The sequence below is a fragment of the Aotus nancymaae genome, unplaced genomic scaffold, assembly GCF_030222135.1.
Source record: "Aotus nancymaae isolate 86718 unplaced genomic scaffold, 86718_ANA_hifiasm-v0.15.2.pri h1tg000028l, whole genome shotgun sequence".
NCBI lineage: Eukaryota > Metazoa > Chordata > Mammalia > Primates > Aotidae > Aotus > Aotus nancymaae.
In genome coordinates this window covers 7,792,794-7,813,155 of record NW_026988441.1, presented here as the reverse complement: position 1 = coordinate 7,813,155, position 20,362 = coordinate 7,792,794, and the positions used below count along the sequence as shown (strand labels likewise).

At 51.6% G+C, this 20,362-nt stretch overlaps 1 protein-coding gene and 1 pseudogene across 8 annotated transcripts in view; one reads left to right on the top strand and one right to left on the bottom strand.

Moving 5' to 3' along the window:
* DHX34 (DExH-box helicase 34) overlaps nucleotides 1-20,362 on the top strand; it is a 44,905-nt gene that overhangs the window by 13,283 nt on the left and 11,260 nt on the right. For all 8 annotated transcript variants that reach the window (XM_012446700.2, XM_064381120.1, XM_012446698.2 and 5 more), the window contains exons 2-7: nucleotides 296-1,276; nucleotides 2,567-2,878; nucleotides 6,604-6,858; nucleotides 8,517-8,619; nucleotides 11,414-11,631; nucleotides 16,103-16,277. In XM_012446700.2, coding sequence (XP_012302123.2) covers nucleotides 572-1,276; nucleotides 2,567-2,878; nucleotides 6,604-6,858; nucleotides 8,517-8,619; nucleotides 11,414-11,631; nucleotides 16,103-16,277 — 1,768 coding nt within the window. In that variant the 5' untranslated portion in view covers nucleotides 296-571. The remainder of the gene's footprint in view (nucleotides 1-295; nucleotides 1,277-2,566; nucleotides 2,879-6,603; nucleotides 6,859-8,516; nucleotides 8,620-11,413; nucleotides 11,632-16,102; nucleotides 16,278-20,362) is intronic.
* LOC105713125 (small ribosomal subunit protein eS10-like) lies at nucleotides 5,089-5,584 on the bottom strand (annotated as a pseudogene).

Sequence of the window (20,362 nt, the reverse complement as noted above, 5' to 3'; positions counted from 1 at the left end):
AGGCTGAGGTGGGGGAATTGCTTGAGCCCAGAAGTTTGATATCAACCTGGGCAACACAGTGAGACCTCATCTCTACAAACAGTGAACAATTAGCTGGGTGTGGTGGTGTGTGCCTCTAGTCCCAGCTACTCTAGAGGCTGAGGCAGGAGGATTGCTTGAGTCCAGGAGGTCAAGGCTGCAGTGAGCCATGATTGTGCCACTACATTCTGGCCTGGGAAACAGAGTGAGACACTGTCTCAAAAAAAAAGGCAGTGTCCCAAAAAGTGAATGAATGTCTTCTATTCTGTCTCCCAAGAATCCAGGGCCTGAAAACCCAGCATGAACTTGTGTCCATCCAAGAGATCACTGCCGGTGTCATGAGGTGCCCTGTGTGTCACCAGCTCAAGCAGGCCGTGGGCCACTTTATCATCTGTGGTGGTCCTGTGCTGTGACCAGGAGGAAAAGTTAGCTCTTTGAAGAGAAGATGGTTCTCTGTTGCAGGCACTGGCCTCTTAAACTGCTGCAGGAATGGAACGGATGAGAATATTTGTTCTGGGTGATCAGAACTGAGACCTCCGTTGTGATTACTAACATGCCTCCTCCTAGAACAAGGGAGGGCAGGGATTGCCGAGACCACCCCCGGGCTCCCCGTGAGGAAGAGGCCCTGGAGAAATGGGACTGGAGTTGTCCAGAGACACGACGCCTCTTGGAAGATGCCTTCTTCAGTGAGGAGGATTATATCCGTCAGGGTTCTGAGGAATGTCAGAAGTTTTGGACCTTCTTTGAACGCCTGCAGAGATTCCAGAATCTCAAAACCTCCAGGAAGGAAGAGAAAGACTCCAGGCATCCCAAGCACAGCATCCCAGCCCTGGCCGACCTACCTCGCACTTACGACCCACGTTACCGCATCAACCTCTCTGTTTTGGGCCCTGACGCGCGGGGCTCTCGGGAGCTGGGCAGGCACTTGCCCGCAGAGAGAGTGTCTGAGTTCCGCCGAGCCCTGTTGCACTACCTGGACTTTGGCCAGAAGCAGGCCTTTGGGCGTCTGGCCAAGCTGCAGCGTGAGCGGGCGGCCCTCCCCATCGCCCAGTACGGGAACCGCATCCTGCAGACACTGAAGGAACACCAGGTGGTGGTGGTGGCCGGTGACACCGGCTGTGGCAAGTCCACTCAGGTGCCCCAGTACCTGCTGGCTGCTGGCTTCAGTCACGTGGCGTGCACCCAGCCCCGGCGGATTGCCTGCATCTCACTGGCCAAGCGTGTTGGCTTTGAGAGCCTCAGTCAGTATGGTTCACAGGTGAGTGGGACATACCAGCTTTCTGATTTTTCCAGGGTCACCCTAGGGGAAGAGGTTGCTTGGCAGTATCAATAATAATGAAATGCTTACCCTTGGACCCAGTGATGATTCTTGTAGAACTTTATCCACAGATTGGCCTGTCTGTGGTCTGTATGACAAAGGAGCTGGCACTCCCACTGTAGCTCTTTAACAGCAAAACAGTGGGAAATGTCCTAAAGACTCAACAATCTTTTTTTTTTTTCTTTTTGAGATGGAGTCTTGCTCTGTCCCCAGGCTGGAGTGCAGTGGTGTGACCTCGGCTCACCTCCGCCTCCCGGGTTCTAGCAATTCTCCTGCCTCAGCCTCCTGAGTAGCTGAGATTACAGGCACCTGCCACCATGCCCAGCTAATTTTTGTATTTTCAGTAGAGACAAGGTTTCACCATGTTGGTCAGGCTGGTCTCAAACTCCTGACCTCAGGTGATCCACCCACTTTGGCCTCCCCAAGCGCTGGGATTACAGGTGTGAGCCACTGCGCCCGGCTGTAAGGGTAATTCTTGGCAGTTACCGTGATGCAAATGCCATTTTGGAAGGCCAATAATAATCCTTCTGTCTCATGGTGGTCATGAAGATGAAGTGGGTTGAGATACACTTAAGAGGCTGGGCAAGGTGGCTCATGCCTGCAATCCCAGCACTTTGGGAGGCTGAGACAGGTGGATCACAAGGTCAGGAGTTCAAGACCAGTCTGGCCAAAATGTAGAAACCCCATCTCTACTAAAAATAAAAAAATTAGCTGGGTGTGATGGTGCACACCTGTAATCCCGACTGCTTGGGAGGCTGAAGCAGGAGAACTGCTTGAACCCGGTGCGGGGGGAGGGATGGAGGTCGCAGTGAGCCGAGATTGCGCCACTGCACTCCAGCCTGGGTGACAGAGTGAGATTCCATCTCAAATAAATAAATAAATAAATAAATAAATAAAGCACTTGGAGTGGCATGTAATGTCCTGGCACATAGTAGGGACTCAAAGAAAGGTGATTACTATTATAGTTGATACTCTCTATACACAGGGCATGGTGCTAGCCACTTTATGTGCTCACAGCATCTAGGAGGAAAACAAATTAAGGGATGGCGTTGCGTGCCCAAGGTCGATGGCACTAAGTGGCAGAGGTGGGATTCAAACCCAAGCTGTTAGGCTCCAGAGTCTGATAGGTAGGCATGGCATCTGCTTAGATTTTGAATTTGGGCAGGGCTGGGGGCTGGTACCCAGGTTCAGGGTCCTCTCCTGACCACACTATTCTCTCTCCCACCCCAGGTCGGCTACCAGATCCGCTTTGAGAGCACGCGTTCGGCGGCCACCAAGATTGTGTTCCTGACGGTGGGGCTGCTCCTGCGACAAATCCAGCGGGAGCCCAGCCTGCCCCAGTACGAGGTCCTGATCGTGGATGAAGTCCACGAGCGGCACCTCCACAATGACTTCCTCCTGGGCGTCCTCCAGCGCCTGCTGCCCAAGCGGCCTGACCTCAAGGTCATCCTCATGTCAGCCACCATCAACATCTCGCTCTTCTCCAGCTATTTCGGCAATGCCCCTGTGGTACAGGTGCCTGGGAGGCTGTTCCCCATCACGGTGAGCACTTCCCCCTCCTCCCACATGCCCAGACCTCCCACCAGCTCTCCGTCCAAACTTGGACACGCCTCTTCTCTGCTGCTGTGTCTCCCATCTCTTTATTTAAAGATATTCTTTTTTTTTTTAAAGCTGCCAGTTTTGAGGCCGGGTGCGGTGGCTCACACCTGTAATCCCAGGACTTTGGGAGGCCAAGGCGGGCAGATCACAAGGTCAGGAGTTCGAGACCAGCCTGGCCAACATGGTGAAACCCCGTCTCTACTAAAAATAGAAAAATTAGCTGGGTGTGGTGGCGCACACCTGTAGTTCCAGCTATTTGGAAGGCCGAGGCAGGAGAATCACTTGAACCCAGGAGGCAGAGGTTGCAGTGAGCTGAGATTACGCCATTGCACTCCATCTCAAAAAAGAAAAAAAGCCACTATTTTCCGAGTGTTCATAATGAGCTGGTTAGAGTGCTAAGTGCTTGTTAGAGTAAAAGCTGCTACAAGAAGACCCAAAAATGTAAAGGCTCAAATAAGAGGGTTTATTTCTCTTATATAACTGCAGCTGGTCCAGGCTGGTGGGCAGTGCTGTTTCATGTGGTCATTCAGGGATCCAGGCTCCTCCTTTTTTATTACTCTGCCATCTCATTGGGCAGGATTTCTCAGTCAGCAAGATTGAAATTTCAGTCTGGATAATTCCTTGTTGTGGGGGCTGTCCTGTGTATCATAGGATATTTAATAGCATCACTGGTAGTAGTCTTCTCCTCCGATTGTGACTATTAAAAATGTCTCCAGATTGAGAAACATTGTCCTAGTGACTTGGCCCTGTCTAGATAGTCAAGACTTGCAGGAAGAACTTCATTGTCCCTTGTGATTTCTGGTTCCAAATGCCTATCAATTTGCCTCCAAAGCAGCCATTAAAAAACAAAAAAGAAAGAATGGGCTGGGCGCGGTGACTCATGCCTGAAATCCCAGCACTTTTGGGAGGCTGAGGCGGGCGAATCACTTGAGGTCATTAGGTCAAGACCAGCCTGGCCAATATGGTGAAACTCCACCTCTCCTAAAAATACAAAAGTTAGCTAGGCATGGTGGCACTCTCCTGTAGTCCCAGCTACTTAGGAGGCTGAGGCAGGAGAATCGCTTGAACCTCTGAGGTGGCGGTTGCAGTGAGCCAAGATCACACCACTGCACTCCAGCCTGGCGACAGAGCGAGACCCCATCTCAAAAAAAAAAAAAGGCCGGGCGTAGGGACTCATGCCTGTAATCCCAGCACTTTGGGAGGCTGAGGCAGGTGGATCACAAGGTCAGGAGATCAAGACCATCCTGGCGAACAGGTGAAACCCTGTCTCTACTAAAAATACGAAAAAAAAAAAAGCTGGGCATGGTGGTGCATGCCTGTAGTCCCAGCTACTCAGGAGGCTGAGGCAGGAGAATTGCTTGAACCCAGGAGGTTGAGATTGCAGTGAGTTGAGATCACACCACTGCACTCCAGCCTAGATGACAGTGCGAGACTTCATCTCAAAAAACAAAAAAAAAGAATGGGCTATGCAAGGTGGCTCATGCCTGTAATCTCAGCATTTTGGGAGGCTGAGGCAGGAAGATCTCGTGGTCAGGAGTTAGAGACTAGTCTGGCCAACATGGTGAAACCCCGTCTCTCCTAAAAATACAAAAATTAGCTGGGTGTGGTGGTGCGTGTCTGTAGTTCCAGCTACTAGGGAGGCTGAGGCAGGAGAATCGCTTGAACCCGGGAGATGGAGGTTGCAGCGAGCCGAGATTGCACCACTGCACTCCAGCCTGATGACAGAGCGAGACTCCATCTAAAAAAAAAAAAAAAGAGCCAGATGCAGTGGCTCATGCCTGTAATCCCGGCACTTTAGGAGGCTGAGGCAGATGGATTACCTGAGGTCAGGAGTTTGAGACCACACTGACCAACAGGGTGAAACTGCGTCTCTACTAAAAATGCAAAAATTAGCTCGAGTGGTGGTGTGCCTCTGTAATCCCAGCTACTTGGAGGCTAAGGTGGGAGAATTGCTTGAACCTGGGAGGCAGAGGTTGCAGTGAGCTGAGATCGTGCCCCTGTCCTCCAGCCTGGGTGACAGAGCAAGACTCTGTCTTAAAAAAAAAAAAAAGGGAAAGAATGAGGATGCTTCCTGAAAAATGTTTTCTAGGTTTTTTTTTTCCCTGTTTTTTTTGGCTGCAAGTTTATTCAGTGCAAAATAATCCTCTCCAATTTTACTGAGGTGGCTGACTACGTCCAGGACCAGCTCCGCCTCTAAACTGGAATTGGGTTTCTGACCCAGCCCCAGTCTCGGCTTTCTTGTCGGCACGGGGGCACAGCACTCCGTCTGCAGGTATCTCTGTCGGCTTTCCGTCTTGTAAGTCTTGCAGGTTGCTCACCCTCCAGAACTTTAGGCCGAGGCCTGCCAGTCTCTGGACGGCTGTGGCATAGGGTGGCAGGCACAGTCTCCAGGGGCAGATGAAGGTCGTCACGGAGATACTGGATACCCTCACTGGTAAGGCACCAGAAGAACTGTCTTCAGGCCAACTGTACCTTCACGTAGCCTCGGGACTTGAGAGACTGCATGGCCTTCATGACATGAAGGTGGGGCACGTTCTTGTCTGCCAGCTGTGGGTGCTTAGGCACGTGGATGTCCATCTTGGCCACCATGACTCCCTCCTTAAAAAGGAGCTCATAAATGGCAATCCGGTTCTTCCTAGGCATCAACATCCCAGTGGCTATAGGGTCCGGGGCCAGTTTTTGTTGTTTTTTTTTTAGAGAACAGGGTCTCGCTATATTGCCCAGGCAGGTCTTGAACTCCTGGGCTCAAGCTGTTCTCCCGCCTCTGCCTCCCTAAGAGCTGGGATTACAGGTGTGAGCCACAGCGCCCAGCAGTATTTGTTTTTTTTTTTAAGAGACGAGGTCTTGCTATGTTTTCTCTCTGGTCAAGCGCTCCTCTCACCTTGGACTCCCAGAGAGCTAAGATGACAGGTGTGAGCCAGCCATGCCTGGAAATCAGTCAGTCAACCTGGCTCAGGCTTAGGGTCTTCTCATGATCAGCCAACCAACTCGATTTCTAGGGTTCTAATCCTGGTTCTATCACCTGGAATTTTTTTCTTGTTGAGGTTACTCTAAACACAAGAGCATGCATGCATTGTAAGTACACAGCTCAATGAGTTTTCACCAGTTAAATATATCTATGTAGCTAGCACCCAGCTTTAGAAAAGTCAAACATTACCAGCACCCCACAAGCCTTACAGTTGCCTTGTTACTTTGTCTTTTTATGACATCCTTTAAAACTTCCTTAGCTGGATTGTGCTGTCGCCACCTGACTGTTTCTCAGTTAGGGGTGGTTTTGCCTGCCAGGGAACATGTGGCAATATCTGGAGACATTGTTAATAGTCAGAACCAGCGAGAAGACTATTAGCATCTAGTGGGTAGGGGCCAGGGATGCTGCTAAATATCCTACAGTGCACAGGACAGCCCCACAACAAGGAATTATCCAGACTGAAATGTCAGTCTTGCTGACTTTGAGAAATCCTGCCCAGTGAGATGGTAGAGTAATAAGAAAGGAGGAGCCTGGATCCCTGAATGACCGCATGGAGCAGCGTTGCCCACCAGCCTGGACCAGCCGCCCTGCGTCTTCTCTGTCAGGCTCCGGTCTCCCCTATCAGCCCATAGCCTCTCCGGCCCATTGCTCTCAGCTGGAGGGACAGGGTGTGCTTCTACTTGGGGCTGTCTCCTCTCAGGTTGTGTACCAGCCGCAGGAGGTGGAGCCGACCACGTCCAAGTCGGAGAAGCTGGACCCGCGGCCTTTCCTGAGGGTGCTGGAGTCCATTGACCACAAGTACCCGCCTGAGGAGCGGGGTGACCTCCTCGTCTTCCTCAGCGGCATGGCGGAGATCAGCGCCGTGCTGGAGGCCGCCCAGACCTATGCCAGCCACACCCAGCGCTGGGTGGTGCTGCCGCTGCACAGTGCCCTGTCTGTGGCCGACCAGGACAAGGTATCGCAGGAAACCCGAGTGGGAGGGCGGGGGTCTGCATGAATTGGGGCAGCTGCACACAGGACTCACGTCACTCCACAAATGCAGATCTGGGGGGGCTGCACTTGTGCAGAGGCACACCCAGTGGCAGATCCAGGCTGTGAACCCAGGTAGTTTAGCCCAGAGCCCATGCTGTAAACCAGAGGTCAGCAAACTGTGTGTAAAGGGTCAGAGTAGAGTTGGTCAGCCCTATGGGCATGGGCTCTGTCTGTCACAGCTGCTCCGCCCCACTGTTGCAGCATGGAAACAGCCAGAAACTGAGCGGTGAGGCTGTGTCTTGCTCTGTTGTCCAGGCTGGAGTGCAGTGGCATGATCGGAGCTCTCTGCAGCCTTGACTTGGGCTCAGGCGATCCTCTCTCCTTAGTCCTCCAAATAGCAACTATAGGTGTATGTCACTACACTCCATTAATTTTTTTTTTTTTGAGATGAAGTCTCCATCTTCCGCCCAGATTTGAGTGCAGTGGTGTGATCACAGCGCACCGCAATCTCCACCTCCTGGGTTCAAGTGATTCTACTGCCTCAGCTTCCCAAGTAGCTGGGACTACAGGCACCCACCCCCATGTCTGGCTAATCCTTTATATGTTCAGTAGAGACGGGGTTTCGCCATGTTGCACAGGCTGGTCTCGAACTCCTGACCTCAAGTGATCTGCTCACCTCGGCCTCCTAAAGTGCTGGGATTATAGGTGTGAGCCACTGCGCCTGGCTTCTGTTAATTTTTTTTTAAATTTTAGTAGCAAAGAGTTCTCACTGTGTTGCCCAGGCTAGTTTCAAACTCCTGAGCTCAAGTGATCCTCCCACCTCGGCCCCTTAGCCGGGGGAGTGCTGGTTTGTGCTTCCGCAGATCCCTCTGGCTGCCGTGTGAGTCTAGAGGCCAGAGATATGAGGGGAAGCAGAGCAGGATTGGAGTGGGCGAGGAGAGGCCTGGACCAGGGCGGGGGCTGGGCCATGGGAGGAGGGAAGGACTTCAAGAAATGTTCAAGGTGGCCTGGTGTGGTGGCTCATGCCAGTAATCCCAGCTACTTGAGGGGCTGATGCAGGAGGATCACAAGAACTCAGGAGGTTAAGGCTACAGTGAGCTGTGATCACACCACTGCACTCCAACCTAGGCGACAGACTGAGACCCTGTCTCAAAAAAAAAAGTTCAAGATGTTCAGGTAGGGGGCTGGGAATGGTGGCTCACACCTATAATCCCAGCACTTTGGGAGGCCAAAGGAGGGTGGATCACCTGAAGTCAGGAGTTCAAGACCAGCCTGGCCAATATGGTGAAATCCTGTCTCTGTTAAAAATACAAAAATTAGCCAGGCATGGTGGCAGGCACCTGTAATCCCAGCTGCTTAGGAGGCTGAGGCAGGAGAATTGCTTGAACCTGGAAAGTGGAGGTTGCATTGAGCCAAGATCGTGCCACTATACTCCAGCCTAGCAAGACTCTGTTTGAGGTTGGGGAAGGGCCCAGGATGGCCTAGGTGATGGGGTGGATGTTGAGCCGTATCCAAGAGGGGGGTCTCTGGAGGAGGAAAGGGTTCCAGGGAAGCTGCCGACATGGGGATGGGCGGGAAATTGGACACATAGGTCACTCAGGGCTGAGTTAGTCCTGAACACCGCCTCCTCCTTTCCCCCAGGTGTTTGATGTGGCACCCCCTGGAGTCCGAAAATGCATCCTCTCCACCAACATCGCTGAGACCTCAGTCACCATTGACGGGATCCGCTTTGTAGTAGATTCTGGTAAGGACCACCACGAGCCCCTACCCACCACCCCCAAGGACTTAGAGAGGAACGTGGGGTCCAGAGGTGTGCGAGTGTGGCTTGAAGTAGGATGTACAATTCACTTCCCCATATCCAAAATGCTTAGGACCAGAAGCGTCTGGAATTTTGGATTTTTTGGAATTTAGAGTATTTGTATCTATCTTATTATCTGAGCATGTCAAATCCAAAAACCTAAAATCCTCCAGTGAGCATTTCGTTGGAGGGTCACGTTAGCGCTGAAAAGATTTCAGGTTTTAGAGCGTTTCAGGTTTGGATTTCTGGAATTGGGGTGCTGGAAGATGGCATGTGGGGCCAGGCAGCAGTGGCAACATCTTTCTCATACCTCCCAAGCCTTCTTCTGCCCGGGGCCTTTGCATGTACCATCCTCTCTGCTGGGAGCCGTCTTTCTCCAGATGTCCACACAGCTGGGGCCCTCACCTCATTTCAGGGCCCGCATAAATGTCCCCCATCAGAGAGGCCCACCCTGTCCACGCTCTAAGAGACATCCCACTCCTTCTCCATCCACTGTTGCTTCTCATATGAGGAGGACTGACATTCTTTTTTTTTTGTTTTTTTTTTTTGAGACAGAGTCTGGCTCTGTCACCCAGGCTGGAGTGTAGTGGTGCCATCTCAGCTCATTGCAGCCTCCACCTCCCGGGTTCGTGTGATTCTCCTGTCGCAGCCTCCCGAGTAGCTGGGATTACAGATGTGCACCACCACGCCTGGCTAATTTTTGTATTTTTAGTAGAGATGGGGTTTTGTTATGTTGGTCAGCTGGCCTTGAACTCCTGACCTTAAGCGATTCCCCTGCCTCAGCCTCCCAAAGTGCTGAGATGACAGCTGTGAGCCACCGTGCCCAGCCTGGCATTCTGTTTTGTAGGTGCTGCTCTGTTTGCTCACTTTCTGTCTTCCTGACTGGAAGGTTCGCTGGGAAGTCAGCATAGGATAGTGTTTGGAGATGCTGGAGCCTGCCTGGCCAGGCTCAGTGCCGGCTGTGTGGCTGGGCTCATGTGACTCACACTTCCTGCTTCGGTTTGCTCATCTGTAAAATGGCAGTGACAGGCCCTCCCTCAGGTTATGAGGATTAAATCACTTAACACACTTAGGTGTCTTAGACAGCCTGGCACAGAGCCGTCACTCAGTAAGTGTTAGCAGCTACCTGGTCGTATCAACTCTGGGATGCCATTGATAGTAAAACGGTTCATAATTTTCATGTGCTATTAAGACATTTTAGGCCGGCTGCAGTGGCTCACGCCTGTAACCCAGCTCTTTGGGAGGCCAAGGTGGGTGGATCACTTGAGGTCAGGAGTTCGAGACTAGCCTGGGCAACGTGGCTAAACTCCATCTCTATTAAAAATATAAAAATTGGCCAAGCGTGGTGGTGCATTCTTGTAGTCTCAGCTGCTCAGAAGGCCGAAGCGGGAGAATCACCTAAGCCCAGGAAGTTGAGGCTGCAGTGAGCTGTGATTGTGCCACTGTACTCAAGCCTGGGCAACAGAGTAAGACCCTGTTTCAAAAAAAAAAAAAAGAAAGAAATTAAAAAAATAGGTCGCGCATGGTGGCTCATGCCTGTAATCCCAGCACTTTGGGATCACTGAAGTCAGGAGTTAAAGACTAGCCTGACCAACACAGTGAAACCTCATCTCTACTAAAAATACAAAAATGAGCTGGGCGTGGTGGCGAGTTCCTGTAATCTCAATCCCAGCTACTTGGGAGGCTGTGGCTGGAGAATCACCTGAACCTGGGATGTGGAGTGAGCCGAGATCGCCCCATTGCCACTCCAACCTGGGCAATAAGAGTGAAACCCCATCTCAAAAAAAAAAAAAGAGAGAGAAAAGAAAAGAAAATGTGGCTGGGCGTGGTGGCTCACGCCTGTAATCCCAGCACTTTGGGAGGCCAAGGTGGGCGGATCACAAGGTCAAGAGATCGAGACCATCCTGGCCAACATGGTGAAACCCCATCTCTACTAAAATACAAAAATGAGCTGGGCATGGTGGTGCACGCCTGTAGTTCCGGCTACTCAGAAGGCTGAGGCAGGAGAATTGCTTGAACCTGGGAAGCAGAAGTTGCAGTGAGCCAAGATTGTGCCACTGCACTCCAGCCTGGTGCCTGGTGACAGAGCAAGATTCTGTCTCAAAAAAAAAATGTGAAAAAGGTTGGTGTGACACTGGAGGAAATAAGGTGCTCTGTTCAGTCCTGTGAGACTAGGGCCTTTGTTCAGCTCATTGCTGTTCCCTAGTGCCTAGTGCAGCACCTGGTGAATAGTAGGTGCTTAATAAGTGGTTTTTGGATAGATGAACCTCTGAAGAAGCAAAGACTTGGGAAAATAAAAGACAAGACGTGTGAGTGAGAGGCCAGGCGCAGTGGCTGGTAATCTCAGCACTTTGGGAGGCCGGGGCAGGCAGATTGCTTGAGCTCAGGAGTTTGAGATCAGTTTGTGAAACCCCGTCTCTACAAAAAAATTAGCCAGGTGTGGTGGCATGCACCTTTACTCCCAGCTACTCGGGAGGCTAAGCTGGGAGGATAGCTTGAGCCTGGGAGGTTGAGGCTGCAGTAAGATGTGATTGAGTCTGGGAGACAGTGAGACCCTGTCTCAAAAAAAAAATGTGTGAGTAAGGAAATGAAAGAATAAATGGACAGAATGTCACAGTTGGGCCCAGAATAACCCCTGGTTAGCATTAACAGAAGACAAAGGAGTAAGTGAGGGTGTCAGCGAGCGGCTAGAGCGTGGCCGGCCGCATGCAGACTCCCTTCCCTCATTGCTCTCACGCAGGGAAGGTGAAGGAGATGAGCTACGACGCGCAGGCCCATCTGCAGCGGCTGCAGGAGTTCTGGATCAGCCAGGCCAGCGCAGAGCAGCGGAAAGGCCGGGCGGGCCGCACGGGCCCCGGAGTCTGCTTCCGCCTCTATGCCGAATCGGACTATGATGCCTTCGCCCCCTACCCTGTCCCGGAAATTCGGAGGGTGGCCCTGGACTCGTTGGTGCTGCAGGTGAGTCACGGGCATAAAGGGGACTATATCCTGACCGCTGGCACAGGGAGGAACCCAGGAGGCCTGTTTTATTTTATATTGAGTTAGGTTCTCGCTTTGTCACCCAGGCTGGAGTGCAGTGCTGTGATCACAGCTCAGTGCAGCCTCCATCTTACAGGCTCACATGACCCTCCCACCTCCACCTCCCAAGTAGCTGGGACCATAGGCCCACACCACCACACCTGACTGTTTTTTTATTTTTAGTAGAGATCAGGTTTTGCTGTGTTGCCCAGGCTGGTTTCAAACTCCTGAGCTCAAGCAATCTTCCCATCGTGGCCTTCCAAAGTACTGGGATTACAGGCATGAGCTGTGGTGCCTGGGCAGCCAAGAGGCATTTACATAAGACCAATTCTAGAGTTTCAGGACCAGGAAGGATAGGGCTAGCCAAGCCACGGAGGGGAACTCATCCCTTCCAAATCCAAGCCCATGTTGAAGGGAGAATTGTTCCTTAAATCCACGGTGTCAGCTGGGCGAGGTGGCTCGCACCTGTAATCCCAGCACTTTGGGAGGCCAAGGCAGGTGGATCATTTGAGGTCATGTGTTTGAGAACAGCTTGACAAATATGGTGAAACCAGTTTCTACTAAAAATACAAAAAATTAGCCAGGTGTGGTGGCGTGTGCCTGTAATCCCAGCTACTCAGGAGGCTGAGGCAGGAGAATCACTTGAACCCGGGAGGCGGAGGTTACGGTGCACCGAGATCGTGCCACTGCCCTCCAGCCTGGGTGACAGAGCAAGACTCTGTCCCAAGATAAAAAATAAAAATAAAACCTTTACATTAGAAGCTCTAATTTAAAGAGGCAGAGGATAGGGCATGGTTTGTTTTTTTTTAATATATATAGAGATGGGGTGTCACCATGTTGGCCAGGCTGGTCTTGAACTCCTGACCTCAGGTGATCCACCCATCTTGGCCTCCCAAAGTGCTGGGATTACAGGCCTGAGCCACCGCGCCCGGCCAAGGGCATGGGTTTTTTAAGTCCTCTATTGCCTCAGCACTCCAGCCTGGGCAATAGAACAAGACTCTATCTCAAAGCAAAACAAAACAAAACAAATTCCACAGGGTCAAAGGAAGAACCAGTGACTCAATCAGAATGCTTTCAGCTGTAACAGGAAACCCAGCAGGAAAGGGCTTTTAAAACCAGGGTTTCTCAATATGTTTTATGTCACTATTTGTATCTCATTTGTTAATTTAGCATAGGTTAGACTGCCAAGACAGATACACACGGTCTCGAAATGGCCAACAGCAGTATGGTAGTTTACAGGTTGGCAGGCAGTTTTTTTGATTCAGGGAGCCAGGCTCCTTCCCTCTTGTGGCTCCATCACCCCTGCCCCCGGGGGCTTTTCCTGCATCTCCATCCAGCCACCCAAAGGGTCAAGGGTGTGGGAATTGAGTGCAGAAGTGTTTGCAGGACGGGCCTACAAGGGGCACACTCGCCTGCCCTCACCGCTCCTGGGCAGTACTCAGTCCCATGGCCACGCCCAACTGTGAGGGAGGCTGGAGTTGACTCCATGTAGGTGTAGCACAAACCAGTGCCCTTCCGGCAGGAGGCGCACACTATTTTCTATTCTGTTCAATTTCATCTTTTTAAAAAAATGCCGGTGCTGCCAGGCACAGTGGGTGGCTCATGCTTATCATCCCCACACTTTGGGAGGCTGAGGCGGGAGGATTGCTTGAGGCCGGGAGGTCGAGGCCAGCCTGGGCAGCGTGGCGAGGCCCTGACTACAAAAAATTTAAAAATTAGCCAGGTATGGTGGCACACACCTATGGTCCCATGCAGGAGGCTGAGGCAGGAGGATCGCTTGAGCCCAGGAAGTCGAGGCTGCAGTGAGCCTTGATTGTACCATTGCACTCCAGCCTGGGTAATAGAGCAGACCCTGTCTCACAAAAAAAAAAAAAAAAAAAAAATCCATGGGGTACATAATCTTAACCTAATTTTTGGACCAGGAGAAGGATGCACAGAGAGAAAATAATTTGCCCCAGGTCACACAGCTGGCAAGTGTAGAGTCAGGGCTCCATCTGAGGCCACTAGGCGTCAGAGCCAGCTTCTTGAGTGTCACAGGCTCCAGTCACAGTGGGCATCACCTCCTTCTCCTTTATTGTCCGGAGGCAGAAGCAAGGAACTGCCCTTCTCTATGGGTCTAATTTTTAAGGCCATGGGAATATTTTCTTTTCTTTTTTTCCTTTTTTTTTTGAGATGAAGTCTTGCTCAGTCACCCAGGCTGGAGTGCAGTGGTGCAATCTCGGCTCACTGCACTCTCTGCCTCCTGGGTTCAAGCAAATATCCTGTCTCAGCCTCCCGAGTAGCTGGGACTACAAGTACCTGCCACCATACCCAGCTAATTTTTGTATTTTTAATAGAGATGGGGTTTCCCATATTGGCCAGGATGGTCTCGAACTCCTGACCTTGTGATCCACCTTCCTCGGCCTCCCATAGTACTGGAATTACAGGTGTGAGCCACCTCATCCAGACGGCCATGGGAACATTTTCTAGAGGCCTCTGGCCAGTCTCTCATCCTCTCTTGTCAGCAGAACTAGGTCATGTGTGTCCATCCTATGACCGGCAGTTGTCCAAGGATGTGGCGTTGCCTAAGTTGATGAGAGCAGTGTCTCAGCCCCAGCCGCATACTAGAAATACCTGGAGGACTTAAAAAAAACCCATGCCCTGCCCTCTGCCTCTTTAAATTAGAGCTTCTAATGTAAAGGTTTTATTTTATTTTTATCTTGGGACAGAGTCTTGCTGTTGCCCAGGCTGGAGGGCAATGACATGATCTTGGTTCACTGCAACCTCTGCCTCCCAGGCTCAAGTGATTCTCCTGCCTCAGGCTCCCGAATAGCTGGGACCACAGGCATGTGCCCCCAGCCCCCGCTAATTTTTGTATTTTTAGTATAGACAGGGTTTCACCATGTTGGCCAGGCTGGTCTCGAACTCCTGACCTCAGGTGATCTGCCTGCCTCAGCCTTCCAAAGTGCTGGGATTACAGGCGTGATCCACTGCGCCCCAGCCTATAAAGGTTTGTAAATGAGTATTGGGTGAACTCCTAGACAGCATCAAGGCTTGGTCAGCAGGGAGGAAGGAGCAATAGCTGCTTGCCAGGTGGATGTCAGAACTTCTAGTGCCTTTGGATCAAGGCCAAGGACAGGCTGTCTCAGCTTCCTTCTCACTCTCTAGCCTTCACATGAGCCACCTTGCCACCCTCTCCTTCCACTCACCAGAGAAGTACTGTTTGCTTATGTATGCCACACTGGGCCCCGGGGTGGATGTATGCTTTCACTTTATTCTCCCAGCACCTGCTGCCGGCCTGGGCCTCTCCATTAATTGGGGTTCTTTTGGTTGCAAGTGAGAGAAACACAGTTGAAATATTGTAGGTAGAAAGGGGGATTTTTCCATTTTGTGCATTTGTGAGGCAGCATGTCTGACCAAGGAAAAATCCAGGGATTTCTCCATCTGCTGTAGATGGGCCCATTTCCAAGTAATGGACAGAGTCAAAGGCCACAGCAGTTCTGGATTAATGAGATAGACTTCCATCCCGGCCACAGCCAGAGAGGATGCTGGGAGTGCTTTTCCTGGCTCCAGTTTTCGATGTCTTAGGGGTGGATTCTGATTGGTCCAGCTCCGGTCATGTGACCTTCCTCCATGTTCAGTGTCTGGGGGAAGATGTGCTAGGCAGACAGACACAGAGACAGCAGTTCTCGCCTGCCTCTGTACAATGCATCTTGACATTGGATATTTTATTTTTGAGATGGAAACTCACTCTGTCACCCAGGCTGGTGTGCAGTGGTGCGATCTCGGCTCACTGCAGCCTCTGCCCTCTGGGTTCAAGCAGTTCTCCTGACTCATCCTCCCGAATAGTTGAGATTACAGGCATGAGCCACCACACCAGGCTAATTTTTGTATTTTTAGTAGACAGGGTTTCACCATGTTGGCCAGGCTGGTCTTGAACTTCTGATCTCAAGTGATCCACCAGCCTTGGCCTGCCAAAGTGATGGGATTATAGGTGTGAGCCACCGTGCCCTGCTGACACCAGGAAAGTTTTTTTTTTTTTTTGAGACGGAGTTTCATTCTTACTGCCCAGGCTGGAGTGCTATGGCATGATATCAGCTCACTGCAACCTCCACCTCTCAGGTTCAAGGGATTCTCCTGCCTCAGCTTCTCGAGCAGCTGGGATTACAGGCGCATGCCACCATGGCCATCTAATTTTTGTACTTTTAGTAGAGGCAGGGTTCCACCATGTTGACCAGACTGGTCTTGATCTGCTGACATTGTGATTCACCTGCCTCGGCCTCCCAAAGTGCTGGGATTACAGGCGTGAGCCACCTCGCCTGGCCAACCCTGGGGATTTTAAAATGTCGCGAGTTTGTGCTCCCTGAGCCCCCCTGTGCTGCACATTAGCTCATGTGTTCCCCAATCTTGGGGGTTTTGCTTCTTATTCCAGATGAAGAGCATGAGCGTGGGGGACCCCCGAACCTTCCCCTTCATTGAGCCCCCACCACCAGCCAGCCTGGAAACCGCCATCCTCTACCTCCGGGACCAGGGAGCCCTGGACAGCACAGAGGCCCTCACACCCATCGGGTCCCTACTGGCCCAGCTGCCTGTGGACGTCGTGATTGGTGAGTACCCACCCGCTTCGTGATCACGCAGGGCACCCGGAGCGGGTGTGGGCACAGCTCACTCTCTGAGTAACGTGGGAGCAAGTCTGTTTGTTCCCTGGGTCCAGTTACTTTATTCACTAGTGCTCTGATCCAGGCACTGTTCTAGGTGCTGGGCATATAGTAGTGGACAGAATGGACACAAATCTCTGGCCTCAGGGAGCTGACAGTTTGGCGAAGACCAGCAATAAATGAGAACAGAAAAGGAAAAGGCAGTGTAGATCAGATGGTGCTTAGTGTTCTAGAGAGAAGAAACAATGGGGTGGGGAATGGGGAGCGCTGGATGCCGGGTAGGGGAACTGGGGAGTTGCAGTTTATAGTACAGGCCCCAAGGCAGACCCCACGGGGGAGGTAACGTCTGTGCAGAGAAATGGAGATGAGGGGTAGGAGCCATGTAAACACTAGAACATGCTTGCCAGTGGACATAGAGAAATATGGCTGGCACAGTGGCCCATGCTTATAATCCCAGAACTTTGAGAGGCTGAGCACTTTGAGAGGGTGAGGCAGGTGGATTGCTAAAGCCCAGGAGTTTGAAAACAGCCTGGGCAACATGGCAAAAGCCTGGTTTCTACAAAAAAAAAAAAAAAAGAAATAGGAAAATAGAATGTGAGCCCTGTATGTAATTTAAAGCTTTCCAGTAGCTACATTAAAAAAAGCAAAAAGAGGCTGGGCGCTATAATTCCAGCAATTTGGGAGACTGAGGCAGTTGGATCACAAAGTCAGGAGTTCGGGACCAGCCTGAGCAACGTAGTGAAACCCTCTCTTTACAAAAAAACAAAAATTAGCCAGGTGTGGTAGCATGCACCTGTAATCCCAGCCACTTGAGAGGCTGAGGTGTTGAACCTGGGAGGCGGAGGTTGCAGTAAGCCAAGACTGCGCCAAGACCGCGCCAAGACCGCGCCATTGCACTCCAGCCTGGGCAACAGAGCAAGACTCCATGTCAAAAAAAAAAAAAAGCAAAAACAAACAGGTGAGATTAATTCCACTAAAATAGCTGATTTAACCTAATACACCTAAAACATCCTAATTTCAGCATAATGAATGCAAACATTTTTGCAAGATTTTTTTTTTTTTTTTTTTTTTTTTTTTTTTTTTTTTTTTTTGAGACGGAGTTTCGCTCGTTACCCAGGCTGGAGTGCAATGGCGCGATCTCGGCTCACCGCAACCTCCGCCTCCCGGATTCAGGCAATTCTCCTGCCTCAGCCTCCTAAGTAGCTGGGATTACAGGCACGCGCCACCATGCCCAGCTAATTTTTTTGTATTTTTAGTAGAGACGGGGTTTCACCATGTTGACCGGGATGGTCTCGATCTCTTGACCTCGTGATCAAGATTTTATGTTCTTTTTTACCACACAAAGTCTTGGAAATCTTGGTTTGGACCAGCCATGTTCAGGTGTTTAGTAGCCACGTGAGGCCAGAGGCGGCCGTATTGGACAGTGCAGATACAGCACGAGGGCGTTGAGGCAGCAGGAACAGCCAGTGCAGAGCCCTGTGGGGCGTGCGTGCCTGCTGATAGGGGAGCGGCAGGGAAGCTGGTGTGGCTGGAATGGAGTGAGAGGGAGAAGACGGGAGATACTGAAACAGTCCCATCATTCATTCATTATTTCTTTTTGAGATGGAGTCTCACTCTGAGTGCAGTGTTGTGATCTCAGCTCACTGCATCCTCTGCCTCCCGGGTTCAAGCAATTCTCCTGCCTCAGCCTCCTGAGTAGCTGGGACTATAGGCACGTGTCACCATACCCAGCTAATTTTTGTTTTGATACAGAGTTTTCTCTCTGTCTCCCTGGCTGGAGTGCAGTGGCATGATCTCGGCTCACTGCCACCTCTTGGGTTCAAGCGATTCTCCTGCCTCAGCCTCCTGAGTAGCTGGGATTACAGGCGCACACTACCATGCCTGGCTAATTTTTGTATTATTAGTAGGGACAGGGTTTCATCAGGTTGGCCAGGATGGTCTCGAACTCCTGACCAAGTGATCTCTCCACCTCGGCTTCCCAAAGTGTTGGGATTACGGGCATGAGCCACCGTGCCCGACCAATATTTGTATTTTTGGTAGAGACAGGGTTTTGCCATGTTGGCCAGGCTGATCTTGAACTCCTGACCTCAAGTGATCTGCCCACCTCGGCCTCTTAAAGTGCTGGGATTACGGTGCCTGGCCCATTCATTAAATAATTTTTGAGCACCAGCTCTGTACCAGGTCCTATTCTAGATGCCAGAGATACAACAGTGAAGAAAATAAAACTCCTTCCTTCTCGGAGCTCACATGTAATGGGAGATGGACAGGGGCAGATAAATGAAACATGGGAATGTCAGCTGCTGATTCCTGCTCCGTGGGCGTGGAGTGCAGTGGACGCAGCGGGGGCTGGGAGCAGTGTTCCGAGGCTGCCCTGGGAGGCCTCACTGAACAGTGACACCTGGGCAGAGGCCTTCAGGAGGGGCGGGGCCGGCTGTCCCTCTGGCCCTGGGCCGGGTGAGGAGCTTTGAATTAGATGGGAAGTGTGTAAGTGGAACAGGGTTCTATGTGGCTGAAGGTGGCCAGAAAATCAATCAGTCGACTTGGCGGTTCTGTAAGGATCTGGAAAGGCTGGGTCCACAGAGGTCGATGGGGACCATTTCAGTTCCCCGCCCTCCTGATCTCAGGGCTTCAGTGACTGATGTGGTGCTCCTGGTCTTCATGCTGTGTGTCATCAGGAATAGGGGGTAAAGCTAGAGGGATTTGGGGCCAGCAGCCCTCTGACCCTGTTGTTCTTGTGGCTGTCTTGTGGTGCAGCATTAGCGTCTCAGGCACTCACCTGACACAGACACCACCAGTACAGGCTGGGTGTGGCCTGTGGTGTCTGGCTGGCAAGGCTGTTTCAGAGGATGTGACACAAAGTGCCAGGTTGTGCGTGAGTGACAGGAAGGACAGGCTCTCTCGCTTGGATTCCCCAGCACTTGGGTGATGACAGGGCCTCCCTTAGAGTACCTAGGATCCCCCAAATGCAGAAAGAAGTGCTGACAAGTGATTCTTCCATCTCAGTCTCCCAAGTAGCTGGGATTAAAAGCACGTGCCACTACGCCCGGCTAATTTTTGTATTTTTGGTAGAGACAGGGTTTCACCATGTTGGCCAGGCTGGTCTTGAAGTCCTGACCTCACATGATCTGCCTGCCTCAGCCTCCCTAAGTGCCGAGATGACAGACGTGGGCCACCACGCCTGGCCTCATTTTTGTTTTGGAAGGAAACAGGGCTAGAGTAGGGAGAATCTGAGCTGAGAAGCGTGAGCACTTGCCGTGGGCCAATGAAAGGCTCTGTGGATTTTTCATTATTTCATCCTTACCTGCTGAGGGCAGGGCCTCTGATCGCCCCAGTATGCAGATGGGGAAACTGAGGCTGGGCCCAGGAGGCTCCTGAGGGCATGGCGCAGGCCTGGCTTTGATTGGAGGTGATGCTAGGTGCCTCACACACATTATCTCCTTGAGGGCTGGGGGCACATGCCACCCCTTTCCCTGGGGGAAAACGAGGCACAGAGAACTGCTGCTCAGGGTCACACGTGGGGGACTGCAAACCGAAAGGCCCGGATGACCCTGTGCTGGGCATCCTCTCTGCCGGGTAGAGTTCTGAGCGCTTCATAACGTGAGACACAGTCCATCCTCTTAGCAGCCTGAGGAGAGGCCCATGCTGTTGTACCCCAGTTTATAGATGGGGAAGCAGTGGCGCAGAGAGGTGGTGCCACTTGCCCCTGGTGACAGAGCTGGGGCGTCCTGGGACAGGAGAGGGGCCTGCACAGTCCAGCCCGGAGCCCTGCTTTCCGGCCACCTTTGTTTTATGAGGCCAGCAAGCTTTGTTTTTTGTTGTTTTTGAAATGGAGTTTCACTCTTGTCACCCACACTGGAGTGCAGTGACACGATCTTGGCTCACTGCATCCTCCGCCTCCCAGGTTCAAGCGATTCTCCTGCTTCAGCCTCCCAACTAGCTGGGATTACAGGCGCCTGCCACTAAACCAGGCAATTTTTGTATTTTTAGTAGAGTCAGAGTTTCACCATGGCAGCCAGACTGGTCTAGAACTCCTG